The sequence below is a fragment of the Lepus europaeus genome, chromosome 15 (genome assembly GCF_033115175.1).
Source record: "Lepus europaeus isolate LE1 chromosome 15, mLepTim1.pri, whole genome shotgun sequence".
Lineage (NCBI taxonomy): Eukaryota > Metazoa > Chordata > Mammalia > Lagomorpha > Leporidae > Lepus > Lepus europaeus.
The window spans coordinates 72,555,416-72,577,198 of NC_084841.1; the positions used below are offsets into that span (position 1 = coordinate 72,555,416).

Consider the following 21,783-nt stretch of genomic DNA (forward strand, 5'->3'; position numbering starts at 1 on the left):
AAAAGAATAAACTTGTTCAAAAGACACATTAATAAAAATCAAGAAAATAATGCACCATAATCCAGACTGACTAAAAATGTGATTTCCTCACCTTTGGCATGCAGTAATGTACAACTTAAGCAACTAGTCTTCCCATCAGTACTGATCGCTCCTGAACATTTAAAGAGACATACCTCTTTTTGCAGAAAGCCCTAAGAAGTCATGTCCAGTTACAGGGAAGTTGTCCATTTTAGTTGCTCATTATGTATCCAAAACATCTGTCTAGTGCCACTGAAGATAATGCTATCGATGGTATCTCCATCTTCTGCCTCCCATGCGGTCATCTGCAGATCACCCATTCACTCTCAGTAACCAGAGCGTGTGCAGCTCATGCCATCCAACCCTACTCCCATCCCCACTCTTAGTGACTTAAACTTGTCACGTGATAAGCCTTCCAAAACCATCATCTCTCCACTTCTTTACTTCCTCGCCTCTACCAACATCTGGAGAACCTCAATGTAATTCTTTGTTCCCTGAGAAACATTTTTACACCATCAGAAATCTATTTTCCTCAGAAATCCAGGTGGAAAGCATCCCATTCTTTTTATCCTAATTTCTTGTAGTTTCATCCTACTAAGCTGTAGACTTTATTTTTATGATCCATTCCTTTCTGTTTTCACTCTCCTTTGTTTGCTATCTTAGATTTGATAGTTTATCTTTATTATTGTATTTAAACACTTCCAACTTCTTTTCTTTACCTTTGCCATACTTGTCTGGCCAAGTCGCAACACCGGATGAATTCAAATGTGTATGTGTGTGTAACCATATATATATGATTATACACATAATATATATCATATGTATATATATATGTTATATATATAAAATCTTTACCTAGAATCTGCATAAATGACTTCAATTAGAAATAGCAATATACCCATTCTGAGAGTCCTCTCTTAAATTCATGAAGTCACGTTTCTAATAGGTAAGCAACATTGCCTAAAAAGTAACTCTTTGCGTACTCCATAAATATATATTTTTCTAGGATTTAACTATTTCAGAAATTTGTTGTCATCAAATCCCTTCTTATATGGTTCTTTTTTTAAATTCATTAAACTCCTTGTAGTGCTTTCCATTGTAATCTTTATTTTCTGACATTTCTGTCCGTTTTCAACTTCGTCATCTTTGTATCTACGATTCTCTCAAAAATACAACGATCATGCCCAGTGCTATCCACAGTTGGAGCCTTCTTATTTCCTGGCTCTCAATTCAAACATTATCTCCTCAGAAGCCCTTGTCTGATAAACCAAAGAACTCTACTACTCTCTATGTCTGTAGCCTGCTGATTCCTTCACAGCACCAGTCAGATATAATTACCTCCAGTTTGTCCTGTTTTCCTACTCCTCTACTTCTGGAAGTTAAATTCCTCAGATGCAAGACAATTGCTTCATTTGAATTCTGCTGAGTCCTCAGTGCCTAGTGTGAAGTCTGGGAAAGAGCATGCTCACAAAACATTTTTTCATTAAGAACTGAATGCATATTGTATTTTTATTACTTCCTATATATTGAGCTGGTGACAGTATATGGTTTCCAAAATCTCCTTTTGGATTCCAATTCCCTTTTTAATCCCTCAATGACAGGTTGTGAATTGTATCATGGTATTAGGCAGCTAGTAGAATCAGCGGGTCATTGGGCGTGTCTATTTGAGCTACTTCTGCCATTTGTTAGGAAAGAATTGCAGTTACTGGGCTAGTTTTGATGCTTTCAACAGGTGACTGCATCTTTGAGTATATTTCAGTTGCTCAAACACCACTACTCACCTCAATAGAAATATGATGTACACATAATACTGAGGATACACATCCGAAACCATTATAGCTCAAAAAAAAAAAAAAAAAGAAGTCAAAAAATTTTGTGAGTTGTATGTTAGTATCCATAGGAATTTCACACATTAAAAAATGTTAATAATAATCCTCAAAACTTGGTGTAAATTTATATCTCGGTCAAAATATTTTAGTTGCATAAATCCACTCTACTTTCTTCTTCATCTCTCATGTAAGATATGTAGTCAAAAAGTAAATAGTTTCACATTTAGGTCATACAAGTGTATGATATTTTCAAATATGTTTTTTAATTTTTTATGATGATAAGCTTACAATTGCAATTCATTTAGACTACTACAATTTGCATAAAATGATATTTGTGAGTACAATGTATTTTGCCACAATCCTTTGGTAGCCATAGATACTGACTAAATTTTCAGGTGGAATTTAAAGAACTATGATTGTGATAATATGAGGACATATCACTTGTTTATATTTTGCTGGGTAAGAACAGCACAGATATGAACTTGATCCATTATTTATTTCTCTCTTATTTCCAAAGGAGCCTTCTTTTTTTATTATAAACACTTTTATTTAGTAAATATAATTTTCCAAAGTACAGTTTATGGATTATAATGGCTTCCCCCCCCATAACTTCCTTCCCACACACACCCCTCCCATCTCCCGCTCCCTCTCTCATTCCATTCACATCAAGATTCATTTTCAATTATCTTTATATACAGAAGATCGATTTACTATATATTAAGTAAAGATTTCATCAGTTTGCACCACACAGAACATAAAGTACAAAATACTGTTTGAGTACTAGATATAGCATTAATTCACATTGGACAACACATTAAGGACAGAGATCCCACATGAGGAGTAAGTACACAGTGACTCCTATTGTTGACTTAACAATCTGACACTCTTGTTTATGGCGTCAGAAATCTTCCTAGGCTCTAGTCATGAGTTTCCAAGGCTATGGAAGCCTCTTGAGTTCGCTGACTTCGATCTTATTTAGACAAGGTCATAGTCAAAGTGGAAGTTTTTTCCTCCCTTCAGAGAAAGGTACCTCCTCCTTCCTCCTTTGATGGCCCATTCTTTCTACTGGGATCTCACTCACAGAGATCTTTCATTTAGGTGTTTGCTTGTTTGTTTGTTTGTTTTGCCAGAGTGTTTTGACTTTCCATACCTAAAATACTCTCATGGGATTCTTCTGATAGAGATCAATTGATTCATTCTCCCAGAGCAACTTCCTCCTGCTGATGACTTTGGAATCTCTAGTCTTGGGATTCAAACTTTTAGCCCCAAAAAGACTAAAATGGTTGCTTTCTCAACTAATTGCTTTATAAAAAACTATTAAAGTTTCAATTAAATAACAAAGCAAAGCATTATGGATATACCTCCTAATAAAATTATTTACCTTAGAGATTGCAAACTCAAATCTGTGCTTGGGCCAAACAAATTAAAACAATGAGGAAAAGTTCCAAAATAGGCAAAATTTTTATGGAAATCAGATGATACAGCTGCTACTCAATTTCAACTAGTTGTTACTGTCATAGTAAATAACTCTGACATTAACACATCCTAAGATATTTTGTAAAAGAAAGTTGAAGTACTGTTAAGTAATTGTGTGTTTGTTTAATTTCAATACACTATTTGATAAAAAAAATTCTGCAAGTCATACCCACCATTAGTTTGTCAGCTGATTATGTCAGTATCATTTGTTAGTGTCTAAATAATAAACTTTAAAAGATCATTTAAAATTTTATCTGATTCACAAAATTCAATTTACATAGAACTGCTCCGTGTAGTGATGTGCACACTGAAGCAATGTTTTGCATAGATAGTTAGCATGCACTGTGAGAACTACAGAAGCAGTTACATAAATGTACAGGACTTAAAAGAGACAGATTTATACACATAATGTTTAGCTTTCAGTAGTTTATACTACTGTTTCCTTTCTTGCTTTTATTATGATGGATTGAAAAGAGTATAAAAGCAAGGTGGGTTACACTAAGAAGAAGGAAAGGAAGTTGTTAAGTTGGGAAATATGAGAAAAAGAAAATCCTAAGGGAACGCGGACTAATCCAGACACAGAGAAAAATTCTAGAAAGAATAATGAGATCAAAACGCTAAATAAGAAATTCCCTAGAAATGGAGACACAGAAAATTGCCCAGTGGATGGCCACTATGTAAGAGGTGAGCAGTGTGGAAGGATATCTAGCCTGATGGTTATTCTCCACCTTCCAGAGAGTTCTCCCTATGCACTTTATCTGAGAAACACAGCCAAACAGCACACAGAGACAATCTTGCTGCGCAATAAAGAAGGACATCTGGGACTTCCCAAAACATGCGTGGGATAGTGTATCTGTTTACTTTAAACATTTCAGAAGTCTGTAAAGTAGGAAATAAAACAGGAAAAACTAGGAATATGGAACTAAAAGAGACAGGGGGTTATACAAAATTAAAATGTGGACTGTGAACAATTGTAGTGCCTATTACAAATTAGGGTGTATTTGACCATAAGTAGTTAAAATAGGTTTCTCAAAGGATATCCTATGGAGTGTAACTAACTGAAGAATATTTGACTAATGGTGCTTAAGGACTGTCTCTTGAGAGTGTTTGAGTATGCTTGGGTTTATATAGATATTTGAGTAAATGCAAATGGTAATGTTGTGATGTGGGTCAAGCAATGAAGAACAATTGAAAATGGCAATGCTGGGATTTTCATATTCTTCTAGTAATTATAATAGATTTGTAATTGAATCTTCTACCTATAGTCAAAATCACCCATGTAGTATAAGCTTATATTTTGTTTTTAAGAATTAAAAAAGGAGTAGCACAGGGACAATAAATACACATAAGGCAAAAATCTATCAATATTTTATGGTTATTCATGTAAGTAAAAATGAATAAATTTTTAAAAGTGTTTGTAAAACTAGACATTATGTCCAAAAAATGAAAGAACAGAAAATTTGTTTATTAATATGCTTCTTGCTTTTTTCTGATCATTTATTCATAGGTAAAAGACAAGCACTGTATTGTAAGATCATCAACAAGAACTTTGATCTGTGTGTTTGTATAGTTAATTTTATAACATACTAAGCCATGGTATTCAGCTTTGTGGTCAAACAGTCTGAATGTTGCTGTGAAGTCATTTTTAAAAGGAATATAACTTAGGGCCAGTGCTGTGACATAGAGGTAAAGCCTCTGGCTGTAGTGCCAGCATCCCATATGGGCACCGGTTTCAGTCCCAGCTGCTCCATTTCTGATCCAGCTCTCTGCTATGGCCTGGGAAAGGAGTAGAAAATGGCCCAAGTCCTTTGGTCGCTGCACCCACATGGGAGAACTGTAAGAAGCTCGTGGCTCCTGGCTTCAGATCAGTGCAGCTCCAGCAGTTGCAGCCATCTCTCTCTCTCTCTCTCTCTCTCTCTCTCTCTCTCTCTGTCTCTTTGTAACTCTGCCATTCAAATAAATAAATAAATCTTAAAAAAAAAAAAAGGAATATAACTTTTAAGTTGTAAAGCCAAGAGTAAATTAAATTAACTTCCATAAAGTGGTGGGGGCTAATTCAATTAGTTGAAGACCTTTCTGATAACAGAATGACCCCTATAAGGAAGAGAGAATTCTCTAGACTGTCTTCAGACTCAAACTGTCATATCTATTTTTCCATGGAGCTCCAGCATGCTAGCCTATCTTGCAGACTTAAACTCCATGTTCATGAGTAGACAGATTCAAAATTGCTGAGATCAGTTTTTCCTAACTTGATTAATAGATTCAGTGCAAGCCCAATCTAAACCTAACAAGTTAATTTGTGGAGAACAAGGAATGTGTTCAAAAGTTCATTTGAAGACGTGAAAGACCCACAATAGCCAATGTAATGCTGAAGGAGAAGAACAAAGTTTGGAACCACTTCAAGCCTTAATAATACTTAATTATACAGTGTATTATTGTTGAAAGAACAAACAGATCAATGAAATAGAATAGATAGCCGAGAGAGAGAAACCCACACAAATATATTCAATTGATCTCTGACAAAGGAGCAAAGGCAATATAATGGAGAAAAGATTGTCTTTTCAAAAGATGGTACTGTAATAACTGGATAGCATATGAAATATATATATTAATGTATATTAATCTAGACATAGACTTTATTCCTTTTTTAAAAAATTAACTCAAAATAAATCATAAGTCTAAGTATAAAACACAAAACAATAAAATATCTGGAAGATAACATACAAAAAATGTAGATGACCTTGGGATTGGATTTTTGAGAGTTGTTTATTTATTTATTTGAAAAGCAGAGAGAGAGAGAAAGAGAGGGGGAGAGGGAGATAATCTTCCATCCATTGGTTCACTCCCCAAATGGCTGCAATGGCTGGGGCTGGTTCAGGCTGAAGCCAGGAGCAAGGAACTTCTTTCAGGTCTCACACGTGGGTGCAGGGGCCCAAGGACCTGTGCCATCCTCTGCTGCCCTCCCAGGCACATTAGTAGGGAGTTGGATCGGATTGAATTTTAAACACAACACCAAAGGGACAACCAAGGGTCAGCACTGTGCCGCAACTGATTGAGGTGCTGCCTGGAATGCTGGCATCCCATCTTGGAGTGCTGGTTAGAGTCCCTGCTGCTCTACTTCTGATCTAGCTCCTAGTTGCCCAGGAAAGCAGCGGTAGCTGAGCCAAGCAAGTACTTGGGAGGCTGCCACTCATATGGGAGACTCAGATGGATGACCAAGCTCCCCACTATGGCCATTTAGGGAATGAATCATTAGATGGAAGATCTCTCTCTCTCTCTCTCTCTCTCTCTCTCTGTCAATCTCCCTCTCTCTCAAATAAAATAAAATAATACATATTGTTAAAAAAGTCACAGGCAATGAAATGAATAATTGCTAAGAACTTCATTAAAATTAAAACTTCTGTGACAGAAACTATCAAGAGAATGAGAAAATTTCCATAGACTAGAAGCGAATATTTTATAAGTCATATACCACATAGGGTTGTTATCCAAACTATACCAAGAATTCTCAATACTCAAGAGTAAGGAAATGAACTATTGACTTAAAAAATCTGAGCAAGACACCTGGACAGTTACCTCATCAAAGAAAATAAGCAGGTGAAAGACGCTCGATATCCTATGTCATTAAGGAAGTGAAATTAAAACAACAGTGAGATGCTACTACACACATACTAGAATGGCTGAGGTCCCAAACACTGTCACCAACAAATTCTAGAAAGGATATGGAGCAAATAAAACTTTTCATTCATTGCTGGTGGGAATGCAAAGTGCACACCACTTTAAAAAACAGTTTGGAGGTTTCCTATAAAACTGAACATACTCTTAACATGAAATTCACAAATCTGGTTTCTTGCTAAGTATCCAAAAACTGTTGAAAGCTTTATGTCCACTCCAAATCCTGTACAAAGATGTATACAGCAGCCTTATCTGTAATTACCAAAAATTGGAATCAACAAAGCTATCCCTTCAGTTAGTCAAAAGATAGATAAACTATCATATGTTCACACAATGGGATATTATTCAATGATAAAAAGAAATGAACTTCAGATCATGAAAAAACAAAGAGGAATCTTTTTGAAGCTGTGAAAATAATCATAAAGCATAATACCAAGTCAAAGAAGTCAACATGAAAAGCCTGTATACTGTATTATTCATTTACATAGCATTTTGGAAAAGGTAAACTATGGAAATGGTAAAAAGAACTGGAGAAGGGGCTGTGGGAAATAGCCATGAATAGATGGGGTACAGAGAATTTGGGGGGCAGTGGAATTACTTTGTGTGACACTATAATTGTGGATACATGACATTATTCATTTGTCAAAACCAGCAGAATGTATAGCATCAAGATGGAATCATAATATAAAACCATGAACTGAAATAATTAAATGTCAGTATAGGTTCATTGGTTATATAAAAAATAACTGTATCACTTGGATGAGTTGAAAATGAGGGAGGCTATGGGTGTGCGAAGAAGACAAGGTATATGCAAATTTTATTTTATGCTCACTTTTGCTGCAAATCTAGACTACTATAAAAATAATCCATTAAAAACATGATGGCTTGTTTAAATCTCCACTATGAGAATGCAAGATTCTATACATTTCTTGCCAACTGAATTTGAGGGGACAGCCTGCAATTAAAGCACAAATTTATATTATGTTAAATGATAAAACAGCATTTTAAAACCAGCTGCCATTACTTGCATTATTTATTCATAGAGTAATATGTAATTGCAGACTTGTGCTGAATAAAGACAAATCACTTTCGTTTATGGAAGAGCTTGCAATCTAAAGATAGAGTGGAAATTTAGGAACAACTTTATTTGCTCAAGATCATCAAAATCAGCATTGCAATGGAATGAGGTGATTCAAAAGATACGTTTTGGTGAAAAAGACTTCTTACCCAATAGTTAGAGCTCTTACAATTAATTACATATTGAAGAGAACTGCCTGTCTTCCCTTTGACCTACGTGTTGTTTTTCATGCGTATTTTTAATTGGCCAATTCTGATGGATGCATTTTTCATGAATCTAATAATACCAAAGAAAGTACATTATAAATTACACTCCAAACATTATTTTAATATGGGCTGTGAATTCCCTTGGTTCTCATTAAACCATCATCAATCATTCAGAATTGTTCACCTTAATACAAAAGTTTCTATACTTAAGTAATTCAACAGAAACAGCAGCACGACACAATTGGATAATTCAGGCTTTCTCTTTTAGACATTTAAATTTGGTTTATGTATTTCCATTAACAGTTCCTGAAGTGATTTTCTTGTGCTGTTGGGTTTGTTTTGGTCAGCTTGGCCCAGGTCAGTAGCTTCCCCTAATGTAATGGAAATAGTAATATGTGACCTAAACGAACTTTCCTCTTGAAGATTTTCTCGTGATTTCCCTTTAGAGAAGCCAATTCCAAACTGTGGAGCGAGTCAATGACCTGATCACACTGAACACTTACAAACCAACACTTTCCCTCCCACTGCCTGTTATACCAGCACCAAACAGCTGCATGGCTCCCCAGCTCTGTCTTATTCTTCTCTGAGGTCGCCCATACTCTTTCTTTAGCTTGCTTTGTTCTATGCTCCCTGTGTCTGGCTTATACTCCTTGACTTGGAAAACCCCAGCCTTAGTGAAGCCCCTACCAGAGCGCTCACCTTTTCAGCTCTTCAAGATCTAAACCCCCCTTTTGCTTCTGTCCTGGAGCCTATCCAGACTCCTGGTATATATTTAAAATGAATCTTCTAGTTCATGCTGCCATATTGCAAATTCTTTATTAGATACGTTGTCCTCTGAGCGAGTGAGCATCACGTCTGGCTAGAAGCTATTTTCTATTCATTTCTGTGTTCCCATTCCCTCGCATGTTGCCTGGCCCATACTAGTTGCTCAAACAATATTGAACGGATTTAATTTACTGAGGCATATTGCTCCATCAGTGTCAGAGTGATATCTTAACATTCAAAGTGTATTTGTTTACTGCTTAGAAACCCAACTCTAAAGGATTTAGCGTCATAACCACCCATCAGCCCTCTTCCCCTTTCCAGTTCCCTTTTAACTTAAATAAGAAGCTTCTGCTGGTGCAGAAGTCAGTGTAATAGAAATGCACTAATGCAAGCAGGATTTGACTAGACATCAATAAACTCGAAAGGCTCCCAGTGGGCCACTTGCAGTGTCAATATAGGCTCATAATTACTTGCTCCTTGGAGCATTTTAGACTCAACCCTTGGGTTCGCTCTGCTGCAAAGAAAAAGCTGCAAAGCTCAGAGGTTCTTAACTTCTTAAATCCTAGGCAAAGAAGAGCAAGCAACCGGCGAGGACCTCGGATTCTATTAGGCAAAGGCGTGGGCTGTTGTTGTCACGTTAAATCGTCATTGAAAACTCAGCCCTGCTGGCCGAGAACCGGTGGCGGCCTCGCCATCCCTGGCGCCGGGCCAAGAGTGAACCACTGGTCGAGCCTCCGTTCAACCGGAAAGAACAGGAACCCAGTCTGAGAGAGACTCTACAGGGCACGGGGGCCGTGACCGGCGCGTACCGATGGGGAAAATCCTGGCTTAAAGGCGTCGCGTCACACTAGGGGCCCTCCAGCCACGCAGCAAGGGGCAGAACCCGGGGGGTGCACCATCAGAGCTGCAGGGTCTCTCCAGGCTGGCCAAAGTGGGGTGCGGTCGCACTCAAAGACTCCGAAAGTGCTCCCGGCCACACAGCAAAGTAAGGGAGACAGCCAGGGTGAAAAGCACATGGATGGGACATTGAAAGAGAGACATTCCTGCCCTCTCTCCCTCCTCCTGGCGCTGTGCTGGGGCCCGGGGGTACTCGAGCTTAAAAGAGAAGCCCGTGACTGACTTCTATCAGAACCTGCATCTCCGCAGTGAAGTTTAACCGCGAGTGGAGTTCCCTTGACTTCTGCGTGAGGAGTTTCCAAATGGTAAGTAGAGGAATTCAAACACTCGCCAAGATCCCAACGGCACCTCTGTCTTCCCTGGTTTGGCGCTGGCTGTGGGGCCCGGCTGTCAGCCACCACGCACTCCGAGGGAGCGTTGATCTCATCCGCCTCGTGTGGTCCTGTACTTTCCGGACCAAGGCGAGCACGGAATCACGCGCTCGCTCCGTCGCCTGGCTCCCCGCCCCTTTGCGCTCCACCTGAGGGGTGGGCGTGGGTTGCGGGGGGACATTTACACTCCCACGTGTTCTGCACATCCTCTCTAAAGAAGTCACTCCCTGGCAACTCCCCAGGCGGACTCTCCCAGGGCTCCGTCCCAGGCATTCCTCCCGCGGGACTGGTTTCTAATCCGTGCCCAGTTGAGCCGCCCTCTCCGCGCGGATGCTCACAGTCTAGCCCAGCGCTCCCCGGATCCAGAGCGCCGAGGCTTTGCCGTCCCAGGAGAGCGCGTGTGCTTTTGTGCGTGTGTCTGTGTGGCTGTCCGGGGCGGGGGAGCTGTGTGTGTGTGCGTACGGGTGTGTGCGCCCGTGTGTCCGGGTGTGCGCGGGTGCGCGCGCGCGCAGGGCTCGGAGCTTCCTCTCCCGGCACAGCGCACCCAGCGCCCGCGACGCTACTCTCCTAGCAGCCGCCAGCAACGCGAGGCAACAGCAGCCTCCGCCCCCTCCGCCCTGTGATTGGTCGGTTCTGCTCATCATTTCCCTGCTAGCAAGAGGGAAGGGCCAGTGACGCCCCCAGCCCAGCTGCAGAAGCGGCCGCCACCTCCGATGCACAAGGTGTCTCTTCTGAAAAGCAACCTGAGCCCCAGGGAGGCGGCGCGGAGAGACCCGGGCAGGGCTGGCGCGCTCAGCGCGGGAGGGCGCCGCGCAGCGCTCCAGGACCCGGGCCGCTCGGCCTCCGAGGACCCGAGCGACCTGATCCCGGGATCCCGCTCCACGCTCCTCTCGCCTTTTACGGATCTCCCCCCGCACCCCACGACTCTCCCGCAAAACGGAGCCTGAATATCAGGAGAAACTGCGGGAGCTGGTGCACCCAGGACTTTCCCGGACACCCAAGATGCGCTCCATTAGGAAGAGGTGGACGATCTGCACGATAAGTCTGCTCTTGATCTTTTATAAGACAAAAGAAATAGCAAGAACTGAGGAGCACCAGGAGACGCAACTCGTTGGGTAAATGCAAAGCTTCATTTTAGGATATGACCAAAAAGAAAAAAAAAAAAAGTCAAGCGGGGAGTGAAATGGGGTGTAGACCGTAGAGCGATGGCTGGGGTCGCGTGTGTGTTCCTTTGAGCTTGCGTGTGCTTGGTGCCCTGCGTTAAATAACAAAAGGCTGCTGCCTAGGGGCTGTGCGTTCCCGGAGCGTGTTCAACTTGCCCTGTGCGGGGCGATGACACTTGTGCCTGCGCGGGGGCCCGCTCGCACGCGAAGGAGAAGTCGTTGCAGAAGTGTCAACAAAGACCGTGCGCCCTTGTCCTTGTAATCGGTGCCGTGTTCTCTGCACGGGCTCCGGATCGCTCTGGGTTAGGTAGGAGAGAAGGGCGGGTTTCCTAAAAGGCTCAAGTTGAAGCCCAGATGCAGGAAACGGGTCCTTTCTGTTTCTCTACTTTTAAAAATATTAATCATAACAACAATAAGCCTGGGTGTAGGTTTGCTTCTTGTCATCTGGTTTAGAAACTCCAGTAGCAGCCAGCATACTTCCTTGTTTGTTCTTGCATAGCTAAAACGCACGGTCCCAGTGTGTGAAAGAAACTGGGTTCTGTGGCTTCGCATGGACTGGTGTATTTCTGCGATTTCTTCAGTTGGTTGAGATGAGTTTAGAATCTTCCCCCGCCCCACTGGGTTCTCTAAATATCGCACTTCCTTCCTTCCTCCCCCCGGCCTCCGCGCCTGCCTTTGAAGTGCACTCAGGAGGTGGTGCCGTTTGGCATCGCTCTGGCACAGCTTGGAAGCCTTTTCTAAGGATGGGTACCTGGATGTCAACTCTGGGCAAACTCGCCTTTCGGAAGCCCTCCCGGGTCCGGGGGATGCCCGCCCGGGGCTCCTGTGTCTCTGACATGTATGAAAGCGGGAGAGGAGCCCCTGCCATTGTGTGTGTCGGGGCGAGTGGGTGTGCATGCGCGCGCGAGGGCGAGCGCGCGCGGCGCGGGACCCCCACACACGCGAACTCCTCAACTTGGCACACCCGGTTTCTGGTCCTGCTGTTCCTGCCTCCGTCTTAAGCCTGAAAGGGAGCCCGACGTGGGTCGGTCCATCCAGGAGGGACTGCCCTTCAGTGGAAACCTAGGACGGCTGTAGTAGTCAGGCAGAGAATGAGAACACGCGAATACGGAACGGGCTGAATGCTCGTTAGGCATCAGCTCTGCATGGTGTATTCGGGGGTGGGGGGACCCCAACTCTAGGAGGAGGTTTATGCAGGAGTAGGAGCTGTGGAGACCCAGTCCGGCCCAGTTGTCAGAAGAGCGTGGTTTGGGCGTGGATGTGAGCGTCCGCGGTGGACCTGGGCTTGCCAGGCAGACAAAGGGGTCTTGGGGAAGGTACTGAACGCGCGCGTGGGAGCTCCGGTGAGAGGCGGAGGCTGGGGCGTGAGGGTCGAGGCTCTTTGTTCCCTTCCGAGCTGCTGGGCTCCGAGGATGAAGACAAAGCGGCCGGGCTTCCCCAAGACTCTGAGGGTTCGGGCCCGGGGCTCGGGACCCTGGACAGCAGGAGTGGGCGGGACGAGTGGGGAGGTGGGGGGCGCCGGTGCTGCCGCGGGGTCCCCTTCCGTGGCTCCCTGACGCGTCCTCCGCGTGGGAAAGGTCAGAGCCGGGACAGGCTGTGTTTCACGGTCAGTTCTCCATGACCCTTCCTGGAGACCGCGGGCGGGTGGGCGCGGCCCCGGGCGCCGAGGAAGAGGAGGGGCGGGCAGGGGCGCGCCGCTGCGGGGCCAGCCCCCTGGAGGCCGTCGCCCGCACCCTTTTCTAGCCGAGCTGCGAGGTCTTCCTTCCCAGCTCATCTGAGAAGGCGTGGGGCAGGAGCTTGAGTTCACCGAACAGGAAGAGAGGTGCGCACCAGGCCTGTCCTCGCTTCCAGGAGAGCCAGGGCCAGGCTGGGAGAATGAGGGAGGGGACAGGGAAAGCCTTCGTAGCAGGAATCAGGCCCCCGCTTCGTTGCTTTTTTTTTTTTTTTTTTTAAATCACTTTCCCTGCTCAGCGGGCAAGCCAGCTGCTCCTGCTTAATTAAAGCCCGTAATTGGCAGTCCCGCGGGGGCGAGGCGGCGAGCTGGCCGCAGGCGTTGCTCTGGGACCTGAGCCCCAGAGCGTCCCGGGCTCCGTTGTCGCCACGGGGCTCCTCCTGAGCCCGCCGAGGTGGCGCTGCCGCGAGCCGTGCACACCCGGCGAGTGGCCCTGAGAGCTCTTTGCGTTTCCCCAGGATGAAACGTTCGTCTCGTGACCTCAGCCCACTATTTAATCGAGTCATCCCACTATTTAATCATCCCCTGGACTCCATCCCCCCCCCCCCCACCAGCCGCGTGACGAGGCTAGGTCGGAGATGAATTTAAGCTGACTGGAGGCTTGGCTTTGGGGCCCAGGCCAACACGGTGTTTAAAAGTGAGGTTAACAGAGGCAGCCTCTGGCCTTTGGGGGGCACTGCGTGCCTTGCGGGTGGGCAGCAGTTCGAATGAAGACCTTTCCTAGGCTAATCTACCATGCCCCCAGATTCATATTTAACTTTCCTGCTAGTTATTACAGTATAGACAGTGGGTTCCTTTATCAATTCGACCCATGCCCTCCCTTGTCTGGAGGTCCCTGCTAGAGTTAGTGTAGCTTTACGTTTCTTGGGGGTGGTCCTGAGCACTCTTCCCATCCACGTGGACAGTGCGCAAAGCGAGAGCCCCCGCAGGAAATTTCCCAGGGGGTATCGCATTCCTGTTTGTCCAGAGGAATATTAACAGCACGTTTTGTTTTACAACAAGGAGTTGCTCCAGAATCAGTGAAGAAATAATTATTGAGTACCTAAAGTAGATATTCCTTCCACAAAAACTATTAATTGCCTATGATGATGACTTAATGAACAGTTATTTCAAAGGGTATTCAGATAATTAAGTGATCCATTCTTGCCTTTTTATTTTTTAATGGATCTCACACTTGGCTTATGATTTATCTGGGTCTATATGCTCTTTGAGGCTTAACTGGAAATGTGTTTTAAGGTTTCCATAGACAAAATGTATGAATTATGCTCATTTAATGTAATGGAAGTTAAATAAAGTATAACATATATTTTAATGACGTGCAAATATTTGCTTTATTATCTCTTAAAATTTGCTACACATTTTTTTTTCCTGGTTATCCACAAATTAGATTTCAACTTACTTTTCTTACCATCTATAGATATCCTTTTTAATTTGACTTTATGTTGTCTTTTTAAATAATCCACAGTACAGATTCTCCACATAGGATAAAGTTGGCAGTGAAAATGAACATTCATACGTAGTGTATGACTGCTGCCAACAAAGTTAGGTCTGACTTATTCTATGGTAAAACACACCCCTGTAGATCAAGAATTCCGGAATTTGGCATTTAGTTCACGTTACATTTGCAGTTCTTCCAGAAGTTCTGAGCAGTGAGTTAAGGTTGAATTTTAGTTATTTGTCACTTAGGTAATGAAAAGATATGAAAGTCTCCTACTTTTGTTCAGGTTTAGATTGACAGTAGCTTCTTTCTTTCAAATAATTTGAATTCTTGTATAAAGGAGGAAGGTTGGGGCTGGCGCTGTGGTTTGGTAGGCAAAGCACTTGCCTGTGCACTGTCTTCCCCTATGGGTACTGATTCATGTCTCGGCTCCTCGTTTTCTGATCCAGCTCTCTGCTATGGCCTGGGAAAGCAGTAGAAGATGGCCCAAGTGGTTGGGCCCCTGCACCGGCATAGGAGACCCAAAAGAAGCTCCTGGGTCCTGGCCTTGGATCGGCCCAGATCCTGCCATTGTGGCCACTTGGGGAGTGAACCAGCAGATGGAAGACCTTTCTCTCTGTCTCTCCCTCTCTGTCTGTAACTCTACCCCTCAAATAAATAAATAAAACATCTTAAAAAACAAAGGGGGTAAGGTTAACATAGTCAAATTGAAACACATTCGTTTGAAAAGCAAGACCAAGAAGTTTCAGAGAAGTTCAATGTAGGACTGCAGATCAACCTTCAGGAAGTGAAATTAATGAATTCGTTATTCCTACAGAGCTAGTAGTATAAATTGTACCACAGCCTGGAAACTCCCATATCAAGGAGAAAAATATTTGTGGATACTAGGAGTATAATTAATATTTATTTTCTACCTCTGGTATCACATAGATGATCCACTTAGTGGATATTTTTACTTCCGTGTAATGAGGAATGCTTTATAGTATATTGCTTTATGTTGCTTTATGTTTATGTATGCTTTGTTATTTTCCCTCTAAAAACACTTAGTGAATTTCCTTGTAGCCAGCCCTGTGCAAGAAGTGTTTTTGTTGCAGCTGTTCAGAAGTCACAAGCTATCTGCAATGAGAAATCAGCAGGGGGTGGGAATATCCTTCATGCCTCGCATTCATGGGAAGGAAAAGTATTTCTAAGTCAGAATGCCACCAAGGCCACATACAAAAAAATCTCTGGGGACTCAGTGAACTCTATACAAGTAAATTTGTTCCACAGCCTCACATTACATTAAGCCTAGCCTTTTCCCACATGAATTCATGAATTCCATTGACTATCAGAATAGTAGTATGATGAGAAATAGGTACTTCCATTTCAAGTTCTCTTCAATGATAAAAGTCCGAAATTTGGCCCATCATTAGTTCAGTGCAACCAATTCAAAGAACAGAGTACCATGGTCATTATATATATATATATATATATATATATATATATATATATATAAACTAATTTAGGGGCTAGCATGACTAAGTGGGTTAAGCTGTGGGCCAAAGTGCAGGCATCCCATATGGGCACTGCTTTGAGTTCTGGCTGTTCCACTTTTGATCCAGCTCCCTGCGAAGGCGCCTGGGAAAGCAGTGGAAGAAGGCTTATGTCCTTGGGCCCCTGCACATGTGTGGGACACCCACATGAAGTTCCAGGCTCTTATCTTCAGCCTGTCCCACTTCAGGCCTTTGCAGACATTTATGAAGTGAACCAGTAAATGAAAGCTCTCTCTCTCTCTCTCTTTCTCTTACTCTGCCTATCAAATAAATAAATAAATCTTACAAAAACTAGTCAATTTTAAAGGACTTTTTAGAACTTCTTGGGAAGTGTCAAAGGATTCCCTGCAACTGTGTGCATCATAGCAAGTCACTCTATGTAAAATGTATGCGCATGTCAATAAAGGAAGCTTCCACAGATCTTAAAATATGCAAGTCATTGTATACTTTTACTTCTCCTCTGGAAGTTTATTGGTGGCAGAAATAATTTGTAATCACAGCAGTCTGAGGTTAGAAAGCAGTGATATTGACAAAGCAACTCCTAGTAGAGTGAAGGTTACAAAGATCCCTACATCCTCCCACAGATATAGGGATAGTTTGTGCCTGTACTCTTGAGAGCATATCTGCCATATATAACTACATGTAAATGAAAATGTGGATAAGTGCAGAAGTTAACCTTCAAGTTTTCAGTTCCATGTGGTTATTATCATCAGATGTATAGTATCAGAATTGACCTCTGGGCCACTGAGAGATCAAAAGGAATAGCCTGTGTTTCCTTACATCCTTAATGATCTTTATGAAATGATTATTATTAGCCATGCATAAGTATTCAAATGTATAATTTTTATCAGTAGGACAGTTCAAAATATTAATTTTATGAAGTTCTAAATTTCACAGGGAGCAGTTACATGTGATCCTTTGAGCTGCTTCAAATTTAAACTGCATATTTAAGAGACTGCAAACTGAAATACCAAACTATAAACCTCCAATTGCAGAATTTATTCAACAGCTGTTACACAAACCATGTTTCCATTGATAGTAGGAGAGGATTGCCCACATAATAAACACAGATTTAGACTTCTCAGTGGAGCACATAGTCATGTTACTTTTTAACTATGCTTTTAAGAGTTTATGATTTAAAACATGAGATGTAAAGAATGAGAAGGACATTCTGAGAGGGCTATGGCTTTTGTTGTTGTGTCCTAAGTGGCTTTTCTATTCTCTCAATCTGGGTTTATATTCATAAAATGCAAAGACAACTGTTTATTGAATCAGTTATTGGTTCATCTATAAACTGTTTCAGCAATCAATGTCCTAATGGCATAAATGATATCACAAGTATATCTCACCATCATCGTTATCACTTGCAACACTGCTACCGCCATTCCTCATGATACAAAGTTGATTGGAGTTGGTAGTTGATCATTTCTTATGCAGAGGAGAATACTAATTCTAATGCCTACTGAATGAATATTCTCCCTGCTACAATCTCTTTTCTCCCCACCAACAACTGTCAGGAAATTGTCTCATTGTTGCGATGTTTTGAGACCAACATTGTTTTTAAAATTAGCACTTGAATAGTGCTTTGCAGATTACTTTCCGGTGCAGACTCCTACTTCATCCTCAAGAATTCACTGGATGTTAGTTAGTGTGAATTCAATTTTCAAGGTAGAGTATGGCCATTGTGGACTTGAAGGAGAATATTCTTTGAGAAAGGCTAGCAAGCCATAGAATCATCAACACACCTAGATCACCTGAAACCCCAAAGTGATATTACTCCAAACAAAAGCTCTTTCTTTTGTGTATGTGTATTCCTTCTAAAAATTACATTAATCTTGGGAGTCAGTTATAGAGACACAGGATAATTGACCAGACATTTAACCTGCTTGTCTAAACAAGAGTTAGTGGGAGCTAATGGGGAACAAATATTTAATTAGAAGTTCTATTTTCCCTTATGTATCACAGAAGTTATTTCTTTATCAAAAAAGGAGTAGTAGAGATGTCTGCCTGATAAAGTAGTAGAGATGTCTGCCTGATTAAGTTGTTACTTAATCCTTGTAACACTTTTCATCATGCTTATATCTTTCCTTCTAACATGGAGAAAATTTGTCTATAATTTTCACTAGTAATGTAAATCAAATTATGTGTTCTGCTACATAGAAAAAACTCTTCTTACTTTCACAAAGCTGACATTTTTGTTTTGTTTCAGAGATGGAGAATTGTGTTTGAGCCGATCACTTGTCAATAGTTCTGATAAAATCATTCGAAAGTCTGGTTCGTCCATCTTCCAACACTCTGTAGAAGGTTGGAAAATCAATTCCTCTTTGGTTGTGGAGATAAGGTGAGTTTCTTTAATAAGTCATAACAAACTTTGCCTCATGTACCCAGATAAGTTGAGCTTGACAACTTGATTTATAGTTTAAATAGGAATGAATACTTTATTGAAGGAGCGAACCAGCTCTATTTGATATTGTTCACTGAAGAATATGAAAGTGTAAAAACTGAATGTTTGAATGTACTGTCTTCAAATTAATGGAAGGCAGTATCCATTAAAGTACTAATATTTAATATATTTTATTCAATTACCCAGGATAGACATGTATTTTGTATTTTATATTTTTTTCTATATTGTCTTCATTTGACTTCTCAAATAGATGAAAACAGAAGCTGTTCAACACTTATTTTGCTGACCGTTATATTTTTTAAAAATTTTTTTTGACAGGCAGAGTGGACAGTGAGAGAGAGAGACAGAGAGAAAGGTCTTCCTTTTGCCATTGGTTCACCCTCCAATGGCCGCTGTGGCTGGCGCGCTGCTGCCGGCGCACCACGCTGATCCGAAGGCAGGAGCCAGGTGCTTCTCCTGGTCTCCCATGGGGTGCAGAGCCCAAGCACTTGGGCCATCCTCCACTGCACTCCCGGGCCATAGCAGAGAGCTGGCCTGGAAGAGGGGCAACTGGGACAGAATCTGGCGCCCCTACCGGGACTAGAACCCGGTGTGCCGGCGCTGCTAGGCGGAGGATTAGCCTGTTGAGCCATGGCGCCGGCCTGACTGTTATAAATAATTTTGACTACACCTATGAATGAGCTTATATAAAATATAGTGGTAAAAATAAGACAATAAGTTTTATAAAATACTACATTATTTTTATAAGACTAGTTATCTTAACTGAAACAAATTCTCTTGAAATCAAATTCAATATCTACATATATCCATGATGTCATTTTCTTTTATTATAGTCCTGATATTAATAAGAAAAATAGGGTCATGATTCCCTAATTATAGAGAAAGCAAACAAATTATTTTTCTCTATGGTGTCATTGCATTACTGTGTTGACAGCTATGCTTAAGTCAGAATGTGTTAGCAGATCAGAACTCTATAAAAGTTCTAAATCAGAGCTCTAGTATTTGCAACATCCTAACTATTTCATGACTGAGTATTATTAACACATGGATTTTGTAAAGGTAGCTTAGTGATAAAGAGATTTTAGGAGCTGATCAGTTTGCCTGTGCATTCACTTCTTGAGTCATACCTACACATGATGCAAGTTATAAGCAACTTGAAGGAAGATTGTTACCCTCATCTTTAGAATATATGCAACAGTTCATAGTACACATTGCAGCAAAGACACTCACTGTGTATCGAAATTTACTTGAAAAAAAAAAACCTGGAAATTAGAAAGAGAAGAATGTTAAAGAAATGCAAGAATGGTTAGACTACAAAGGGCTGGAAGTAATTAGAGAGGGAAACAGGAATAAAACCATGGGGTATGTTTGGTAAATTTTAGGTTAGTATGAGTTTTGTGTATGAGGGGCCTTACAAAATTCATGGAAAGTGTGCATTGTGAAAATACTGTGCATAGATTTTAAAACATCGTAACATCAATATAAACTTATCTTTTAATTCCACTTTCCACGAACTTTTTGAAACCCTCTGTATTCACTGGCCTAGTACAAAAATGAGTAGATGTGGAGAGTGTGATGAGAGAGTTTGCAAATCGGTGCTTTCTGGATGGAATACGACCTGCAAGCAAGATTTATTTAATCTGGATAGCTTTTTAAAAAGCCAACATTGAAAATCAGGAGATTCATTATAAAGACACAGATTTTCAGACACTCTTGAGAAAGGGGCATATTTGGCAACTCTGGACCTGTGTTCTTCCTGAGAGCTGGGTGGTTGAAGCTGGAACTGCCCTGCTCTTTGCAGTTTGATGTGTCCACACCTGCAGCTTCTCTCTTTCATGAGACCTGCCTAGTGAATTCCTCTCAGAATCATCCCCACATCCCCACGTTTGAATTTAGGAATGCTGTGAGAGATGAGATAATCATGGGAAAGCAGTATGGGATGTGGGATGATACGCAATATAAACATAGATATAGTTTTGTTTAGAACACAGTAGGGAATCCTATTGTTTTGGAGATATATTTGAAAGAGAGAAATATAGGTAATTAAAATGGAAAGATCTTATCTCTGTGTAGGTCTGCAAAGAAAACTTTCAAATTAAGCGATTTAACAAGAAGGAAGCCATTAGCTTAGGCTATACAGATTAGATAATGGAAAGTAATGGAAGAAAGTAAAGTAAAATAAAAGTGGTTTAAATAATGTATCTAGCCATGATAAAATGTCATAAAAATGAATATCTAATAAATAAATTAAGTAATTGACACTCATTTAATTATTTTATCTGGCCAAGCCTTACCAATGTCTACATAAAAATATGAATACTATAGATGTGTGTGAGGCTGCAGATACACCATTTGCCATTACTGATTTTTAAGCTAAGAATGTTAAACATAAATTTATTATTATTATTTTACAAATTAATGAGGTTTACATTCATATTTTAGAGAATGATCTGTTTTCAATTATAACAACTGATCAAGCAAGTGACATATTAGTACCATATATTTCTATATAGTTTTCCTTAACAGATAAAGATATAAATAATAAAGAAAAAGCAAATATTGAATAATACATACAAAGTTGTCATTTCCCTGGAAGGAAAGCATAATTCATAAAACAATAACTGTAGAATATACAAATGGTTCATAAAAAATTATAATTGCCTATAGCAGCAATGACTAATGAGTGTTAATCAGTTTGACATTTTTCATTAAATAATTTAGAATAAGACAATGATTGTTGGCTAGCTTTTGCAAATATGTTTTTTAATGTTGTACTAGAAACTAATTATGTTATATTTTATATTATTACTTTTCTTTTTTCTTTCTCACCTTTATAGCATTTAAAAAGGCTATCACTCTGAGTCTGTGAGTGGGGGTGTGTATATTTTACATATGTTCCACTTTGAACAAATTGATTAAGACATTATAACTAATCAGTTTTGATTGCATTTGATGGAAGCTTACTTATAAATCTTTCTCATTTTAAAAGTTACTTTTGACTTTTAATGCTCATTTTATATTTCTAATAAAATTTCATTTATTTACATTAAAATGTGTAATAGTCACTGAATATACTTTTTTACTTAGATTTATATACAAAATTTTCTCTTATTCCCTGTGCTACTTTCATAAGCACATCAAGAGGTGTTTCATATATATTCAACAAATAACTATTTATCTGGGAATATATAAAAGAGAT

The 21,783-nt window shown here is 40.9% G+C and overlaps 1 protein-coding gene across 1 annotated transcript in view; it reads left to right on the forward strand.

Moving 5' to 3' along the window:
* The first annotated feature begins 11,136 nt into the window (after window positions 1-11,136).
* The window catches only part of ST8SIA4 (ST8 alpha-N-acetyl-neuraminide alpha-2,8-sialyltransferase 4), a 106,779-nt gene continuing 96,132 nt past the window's right edge, over window positions 11,137-21,783 (forward strand). The window contains exons 1-2 of the mRNA XM_062212358.1: window positions 11,137-11,430; window positions 18,390-18,521. Coding sequence (XP_062068342.1) covers window positions 11,318-11,430; window positions 18,390-18,521 — 245 coding nt within the window. The 5' untranslated portion in view covers window positions 11,137-11,317. The remainder of the gene's footprint in view (window positions 11,431-18,389; window positions 18,522-21,783) is intronic.